The sequence below is a fragment of the Equus quagga genome, chromosome 14 (assembly GCF_021613505.1).
Source record: "Equus quagga isolate Etosha38 chromosome 14, UCLA_HA_Equagga_1.0, whole genome shotgun sequence".
Lineage (NCBI taxonomy): Eukaryota > Metazoa > Chordata > Mammalia > Perissodactyla > Equidae > Equus > Equus quagga.
In genome coordinates, this window is record NC_060280.1 from 92,105,488 (window position 1) to 92,113,553 (window position 8,066).

Genomic DNA, 8,066 nt, shown 5'->3' on the forward strand with positions numbered 1-8,066 from the left:
GGTAACCAGAGAGAGAGCATTCGGGGCAGAGGGAACAGCAAGTGCAAAGGTCCTGAGGCAGAAGGTGATGCAACTTCAAGGAACAGGAGCAAGGCAATGGGGCTGGAACGGAGAATGAGGCAGGAAGAGTAATAGGAGTCGAAATCAAGAGGAAATATTTTGCAAAACACCATTGGTCAACATCATTAGTCCTTAGGGAAAGGCAAAACAGAATGACAGTGAGATCCCAGTTCACACCCAGTAGGACGGCCACAATTAAAAAAAAAAAAAGGAAAATAGCAAGTGTTGGCCAGAATATGGAGATGCTGGAACTCTTGTGCATTGCTACTAGGAACAAAGATAAAATGGTGCAACTGTTGCGGAAAATAGTATGGGAGTTTCTCAAAAAGTCAAAGCAATTCCACTTGTGGGTATTTCCCTGAAAAAATTGAAAGTAGGGATTCCAACAAGTACCTGGACAGCACGGTCCTAGCAGAATTATGCACAATAGCCAAAAGGTGGAAACGACCCAAATGTCCATCAACGGATGAATAAACTAAAAATGTGGTCTGTGCGTGCTGTGGAAGATGCTTCAGGCACGAAAGGAATGAAGTTCTGACGCACGCTGCAACACGGATGACTTCAAAATCACGCTCAGTGAGAGCGCTAGATATAAATGATCCCATATTATACAATTTTACAGGAAATAGCCAGAATAGGTAAAGCCATAGAGACTGAAAGTGGATGGTGGTTGACAGGGGTTGGGGCACGGAGGAATAGAATGAGCGCTTAAAAGGGTGGCAGGTGTCCTTGGAAGGGGATAAAAATGTTTTGAAGCTAGACAGGGGTGATGTTTGTACAAGATGTGAATGTACTAAATGCCACTGAATGGTACATTTTATTTATTTTTTTTTGAGGAAGATTAGCCGAGCTAACATCTGCTGCCAATCCTCCTCTTTTTGCTGAGGAGGACTGGCCCTGAGCTCACATCCGTGCCCACCTTCTTCTACTTTACACGTGGGATGCCTACCACAGCATGGCTTGCCAAGGGGTGCCACGTCCACACCCGGGATCCGAACCGGCGACCCCCGGGCCACCGAGAAGTGGAACGTGCACACTTAACCGCTGCGCTACAAGGTCGGCCCCTGAACGGTACATTTTAAATGGTGAATTTTGTGCTGTGTGAATTTTACCTCAAAAAAAAAAAAAAAAAAGGAAACGGGTCATGTTAACGTTTTGAAAAATTTTATTTGACTTTTTGACCAGATAAGAAACGCATATTGCACAAAATTCGAAAGCTACGCAATTATATGAGAGGAGTTGATGGATGGCGACTAAACTTATTGAGGTAATCATTTCACAGCGTATGCAAGTCAAACCTTGATGCTGCACACTCGAAACTCATAGTGACGTATGTCAATTGTGTCTCAACATAACTGGAGAGGGGGGAAGCTACAAGATGGTACAAAGATGAACAATTTAATCTCTTCTTCCCAGCCACCCACTGCCTCTCTCGGGAGCAACTCCGGTCACCGGATTTTTCTCTATTCTTCTAGAACGATTCTATCCGTGAGCTCGGAGGAGCAACGTCTGCAAGCCGTGCTCTCTCTGCAACAAAGGGCTGGTTCAGGGACAAAGGGTCGCGGCCGCGCCTGCGCAGAACGGCCCAGAGGGGCGTGGCCTCGCGCCCCGCCCCCCGCGCGGCGCGCAGACGTCGCGGTGACGTCACGACGGAGTTGCCATGGCGGCGCTGAGCGGCCTGGCGTCGGCGCTGGAGTCGTACAGGGGTCGGGACCGCCTGGTGAGGCTGGGGCGGAGCGCGGCCGGAGGTCCGCGTTGGGCCAGAGCTCGGAGACGGGGAAACTGAGGCCCGAGAGGGGGCGGGGACGCTCAGGATCCCCGCCTCGCAGAGGCCGCGTCTGAGCTGGGCCCCAGCCCTGTCCCCTGGCGGTGGACATTCAGGTTATTCCTGCCCGCCCATCGTGGCTGGATATTTACATTACCAACCAAATCCTCACGTCTGGACCTTTGGGATCCGACCAGACCACTGCAGCTGGTCCCTGGGTTGTCCCAAACAATGTCATAGGAGGATTTAGGATGTTGCAGGGCTCCCCCCGTGGTTGGCCGTTTAAGTTCCGACCACATCCCCTATAGTTGGGCATTTAGGTTGTTTCGGCCAGTTCAGCCTGGCTGGACATTTACATGCCAACCAAATCCATGTTTGGACATTTAGGATCTGACTAGCCCGCTGCAGCTGGTCCCTGGGTTTTCCTGAACAATCTCATATGGGCATTTAGGATGTCGCAGGGCTTCCCCTATGGCTGGATGTTTAGGTTCTGACCACATCCCCTCTGGCTGGGCATTTAGGTTGTTCCATCCAGGCCTCTGAGGGCGGACTCTCGGCTTGTCCCAACTAGTCTCTTATGCAGGCAGGCATTTAGGTTGTACAGAGAATGTACTGGTGGCTGGGCAATGAGGTTCCCACCAAATCCCCTACAATTGGGCATTTAGGTTTTGACAAACCCTCCCCCCAAGTTGGACATTTAAATTGCAGCGTTTTTCCATTACAAATGGGCTGAAAAGGAATGACAAGTGAAAGTAATATATAAAACAACAGGAAAAGGCAATTTCTGAAAAGCAGATAAAAAAGATATAAGGGCGGTGAAGCTGACCCAGGTCACAGTGTCCCAAATCACCCACGGAGTGGGTTCCTGGTCACTACAGTAATTCAAGGAAATTGTCCTTTGTCACTGGGCTGAGGCCCGATCACCTCCCCACCCCTCAGCCCAGGCACAGACTTTGGCCCAGCCAGGTGGATGCAAATATACATTTCCGCCTGGTCCTCTTGCCAGCTGGGAAAAGGAGGATCCAGGAGGTGGGAAATGGTGGTTTCAGTTTCTTTTCTTTTCTTTTTTTTTTTTTTTTTGAGGAAGATTAGCCCTGAGCTAACATCTGCTGCCAATCCTCCTCTTTTTGCTCAGGAAGACTGGCCCTGAGCTGACATCAGTGCCCGTCTTCCTCTACTTTATATGTGGGACGCCTGCCCCAGAATGGCTTGCCAAGAGGTGCCAAGTCCGCACCCGGGATCCGAACCGGCGAACCCAGGGTCTCCGAAGGGGAGCGTGCACACTTAACCGTTGTGCCACCGGGCTGGCCCCTGGTTTCATTTTCTTGTCCCCATCATATCATATCTGCCTCCAAATACTGTGCCCCTCAGTGACATGAGCCAGCACTCCATTAAACCCTCCACAGTGCCTTTTGGATGATGACGTCAGGCTTCTCCGTTTGTCCCACCTCCAAGTTTCTTCTTAAACTCTCAGCTTTTAGTGGAAGTTTGCTGATGGATCATCTTTGGCCTATTCAGTCCCTCGGGGCCCCCGGCCGGGTCAGGGGTGACCCAGCTCAGTCCAGGAGCGGGCCATGCTCACTGCTTCTGGTTTCCCACAGATCCGAACGCTGGGGTACTGCTGCCAGCTGGTCGGCGGGGTCCTGGTGCAACAATGTCCGGCCAGGTCAGAAGTGGGGACGCGCCTGCTGGCGCTGTCCTCCCAGCTCAGCCACTGCAGGACTGTCCTTCGACTCTTCGATGACGCGGCCATGTTTGTCTACACTAAACAGTACGGCCTGGGGGCAGAGGTAACGGGGTGCGTGGGGCTGTAGGGAGGGGGTGCAGACCCTGGCAAGCTGGCGTCTTGTGGACTTGTCTACAGGCAACTGTGTGGGGCAGTTTATTATTATTTTTTAAATTTTACTTTCTTTTTTTGAGATGATCGGATGTCATTTTAATTTTTTTTTGAAAGATGTGATTTTTCCTTTTTCTCTCGAAAGCCCCCCAGTACATAGTTGTATATTCTTAATTGTGGGTCCTTCTAGTTGTGGCATGTGGGATGCCGCCTCAGCGTGGCCTGATGAGCGGTGCCATGTCCGAGCCCAGGATCGGAACCAGCGAAACCCTGGGCCGCCGAAGCAGAGCGCACGAACTTAACCACTCGGCCACACGGCCAGCCCTCATTTTAATTTAAAATTAAAAAAATAGCTAATATATTTGCACATTCTAAAAGACTATATAATTAAAAGTCTCTCTCCTTCCTGATCCCCAGCCCCCTGTTTCCCTCCTCTGAGGCAGCCACTGTTGTCAGCTTCTTGGGTTTCCGCCTAAGATGTCCTGTACCCGCTCAGGCAAATACACATTGTTTACATAAATAGTTGCGTGCCGTTTACACCTTCGGCCTCTTGCTTTTTTCACTTAACAGTACAGCTAGGAGCTCCTTCCTTCTTTATGGCCACAGAGTTCTCTGCTGGATAGCCGGATGCTGATTTATTTAACTGATCCCCTCTTGGTGGACATGCAGATTATTTATAACGTTCTGCGGTTACAACAGTCCTGCGTTATTCCACGTGAATGCCGGTCGATCTGGAGCAGTGGTCCTCACCTGGGGGCGATCTTGGCCCTCCCCCAGAGGACATTTCCCCGGGGGACGGTCTGAGAAGCCGCCCTGGGCCCACCGGGCTGAGTCATGCCCCGCCCTGGGCTGCCCTGCCCTTTCCCCCTGCCCTCCCAGGGGGCTCCTGTCTGAGCCACTCAATGCTCAGATACGCCCCGATTCCGCCCCCAGCACCCATGGCCTGATCATCCCAAATCTTGAGTGTTCCTCTAGTTTGACACCCATCTCGTCACCCTCCCCTTTGATTAGGGCCCACTTCCGGTGCATCTCCAGAAGACTCCCACTGCCAGGTGTCCTCTGTGAAGAATCCCGAGTCCCCAGGCAGGGGTGTGGCCTCCGGGGGCGGGGCCTCGAGTGGGCGGGGCCGGGAATGCAGCTCCGGGGACGCGGCTTCCGCGGCCTCAGCTGGCTCTGCCTGGCTGGGTGCAGCCGTGGTTCAGGACTCAGGGTTGGAAGGCGTGGGTTCTGCAACTTGAGCGCCTGAGGCCCGTCCCTGTGTGAGCCCAGGCGGGTGGCCGCTGACCCCACGCGCCTCGTTTTGCCCGTTTGCGGCGACGGTGACCCACGAGCAGCGCAGCGCCGGCTCGCAGCCAGGTGTTACTGCCCCACCCTGCTCTGCCTGCCCCGAGCCCCAGAGCCCTGCCTGGAGACCGGTGCACGGGAAGTGGAAGCCTGCAGGGGAGGAAGGCGCGGACGCAGGGCGTCCCAAGTTGTCCTAAGCAGGAGTCATCTGGGAACTTAAAATCTGCAGTGCAAAGGCCCTGGGGCTGGGGGCTGACCGTGAACCAAGCTCCTCCGGGAGTCCACCCTGCAGCTGAGTTGCGCCTGCTGCTCCACTGGGCAGCGATGCCCACATGGCTGAGAAGCAGAAGTCAGGCCTTTCTCCTGCTGGGGCCAGCCCTGGGCCAGCCTGCGGGCCTGGAATTGCCCTGTGACTGCCACCCGGCACGGCCTGGGCCCCTAAGGTGGGCAGTGGGTAGGTCTCATCCTAGGCCCATCCCGCTCTCCCTGCTGGTCCTGCAGGAGGAAGACATCTTTGTCCGCTGCGTGTCTGTCCTGGGCAACCTGGCCGACCAGCTCTACTACCCGTGTGAGCACATCGCCTGGGCCGCCGACGCCAAGATCCTCCGCGTGGACTCTGCCCGGTGGTGGACACTGAGCACAGCCTTCTGGGGCCTCTCCCTGCTCCTGGGGATTGCCAGGTAGGTGGCGTCGCCGCCCGCCAGCGGGCACCTGAGATCCCCAGGCGGATGGCAGATGGGCTGGACGAGTGGGCTCTTTGCCTCTTCTTTTCCTCCTCTCATCGCCACCCCTCTGTTTTTGTCCCTTGGCTGCTATAACAAATTGCCACACATTCGGTGGCTTTAAACAACACAAATGGATTATCTTACAGTTCCGGAGGTCAGAAGTCCAAAACAGGCCTCCCTGGGCTAAAACCAGGGTGTCTGCAGGGCTGTGGTCCTTCTGGAGGCTCTGGGAGAATCCGCTCCTGGCCTTTTCCGGCTTCCAGAGGCCCTGCATGCCTTGGCACGTGGGCCCCTCCTCCGGCTTCGGAGCAAGTCACTCCAGCCTCTACTTCTGTTGTCACATCTTCTGTGACTCCGACCCTCCTGCCTCCCTCTTATGGGATGTGATGACATTGGGCCCACCTGAATAATCTCCCTTTTGTAGGTCCTTAACTTAACCCCATCTGCCGAGTCCTTTTTGCCACATAAAGGAACACACTCACAGGTCCTGGGGATGAGGACGTGGACATCTTTGGGGCTATATGGTACACAGCAGACCCCAGCAGAAGAAACTCCGGAGCCTGGACAGAAGTGGCCGGTGTGGCTGCCTTTACTTGGGTCCCTGCATGTGCTGTCATGGGCAAACGTCCCCCAGATGAACCAGCCAGGAGTTTCCTGACTGGCTCCGTGTTTCCGAAAACAGTAAGGTTTCCAGAACTTTAAAATAATGGTTTCCTCCCAAACATTTCTGTCTCTGCACGTTTGCAGAGTGGGTTTGTTCAGAGGCCCTGCTCAGAAAGCACAGGCGTGTCTCCGTTTCATGGCGGCAAAGGTCTTTCGGATCCCTGAACCAATGGCAGGGTGGTCCCTGACCTGGGGAGTGGCGTGGCATGGGCAGTGCTCACGTCTGCTGTCACTTGTCGCCGGACACTGACATTCAGTAGGCCTTGTCCCCTCCCCGTCCCCCATTATAGACGCCCTAATTATACGCTTATGGTAGATGGTCTGGAAAATGAACAAACCCCAAAGTGGAAGATTCAAGTCACCCACAGTCTGACCCAGAGACCCCCACTCTCTAGACCGGCGATTATTCCCGGCCTTTGATGCTCCCTCGTCTCTGATCTTGTCTCACGGATGCAGCTCCTTCTTGATCTAAGCTCCCTCGAGGAGCTTCCCGTGTGCTCGGGGCTCTGGCCGACACCTGGCTGGGCTGCGGCCTCTCCTCCGAGTGCCTTGTGACCATGGGGCGGCCTTGGTTCCATGAATCTTTTTTCAAATAGACTATTTTTTTACAGCCATTTTAGGTTCGCAGCAAAATTGAGCTGGAAATCAAGAGCGTTCCCATAATCCCCCACACAGGCACGGCCCCCGCACGATCAACATGGCACCAGAGTGGGAGCTTTGTTACCATCGATGAGCCAACATGGTCACATCATTGTCACCCCGAGTCCATAGTTGACATGTGGGTTCACTCTGTGTGGCAGATTCCGTGGGTTTAGACAAATGTGTCATGACCTGGATCCACACTGCAGTGTCATCCACAGCAGTTCCACTGCCCTGGAGATCCTGCGTGCTCTATGCGTCCCTCATTGTTAGAGCAGGTGGCTTTTCCGTCATCTCTATATTTGGTGTGATTGGGGTGTGGGGGCTGGGGAGCGTTTGGTGTGTGCTCCCCATCATTGGGACACATGACCAGGTGTCCCAAAGACCCCAGGGTGCCGAGCATCACCTGGCAGGCTGCTGAAATGCAGGTGCCTGGGCCAGGCACCCAGAGGGTCCAGTTCCCAGTGTCTGGGGGGCCAGGCATCATCATTTCGCCCTCATCCCCCAGGTGGCTCTGAGGCAAATCCACTTGCCTCACTCCAGGTGCTGCCCTGTGTCCCATCCTCCCTGGGGACGTGTCACCTGGATGGCTGCACGGTGGCTGCACAGATGTGACCAGGCCCTGGAGCTCCCAGCTGGGACGTCTGGCTGAGCTCAGCCCTCAAACGGGCCGGGCTGGGCACATTCCCACCCCGGCACGCCCCACGGCCGGGGCTGCAGGCTGCAAGGCCAAGTGGCGCAGCCTGGGTGGGCAGCACGCAGGGTCCCCGAGGTGGCCGCTTCCTCAGTCTGCAGACACCAGAGGGTTGTCCAGCCTCACTTCAGGCAGGGCCGGCCAGCGTCCAGGGTGTGTGTGTGTGTTGAGGGGTGGGACAGACAGGGTGCCCATGCGGACCACATTCACCTGGCGAGCCAGCCAAAGCGCAGGTTGGGGAGCAGCTTCCTCAGGCCAGGCCAGCTGTGGGCCAGGCTCAGTGTCCTCATCTACGGAGGGGCGGCCTCCCGGCTGGGTCGTAAACACCCCACGTGGCGGGTGTTCCTTTGGACCATGGCCCTGGGCCAGTAGTTTGCAGAAGCAGGGCCAGAGCGTGGC

At 55.2% G+C, this 8,066-nt stretch overlaps 1 protein-coding gene across 1 annotated transcript in view; it reads left to right on the forward strand.

Moving 5' to 3' along the window:
• The first annotated feature begins 1,652 nt into the window (after positions 1-1,652).
• Positions 1,653-8,066, forward strand: part of PEX11G (peroxisomal biogenesis factor 11 gamma) — a 7,978-nt gene continuing 1,564 nt past the window's right edge. The window contains exons 1-3 of the mRNA XM_046685319.1: positions 1,653-1,780; positions 3,427-3,615; positions 5,448-5,626. Coding sequence (XP_046541275.1) covers positions 1,721-1,780; positions 3,427-3,615; positions 5,448-5,626 — 428 coding nt within the window. The 5' untranslated portion in view covers positions 1,653-1,720. The remainder of the gene's footprint in view (positions 1,781-3,426; positions 3,616-5,447; positions 5,627-8,066) is intronic.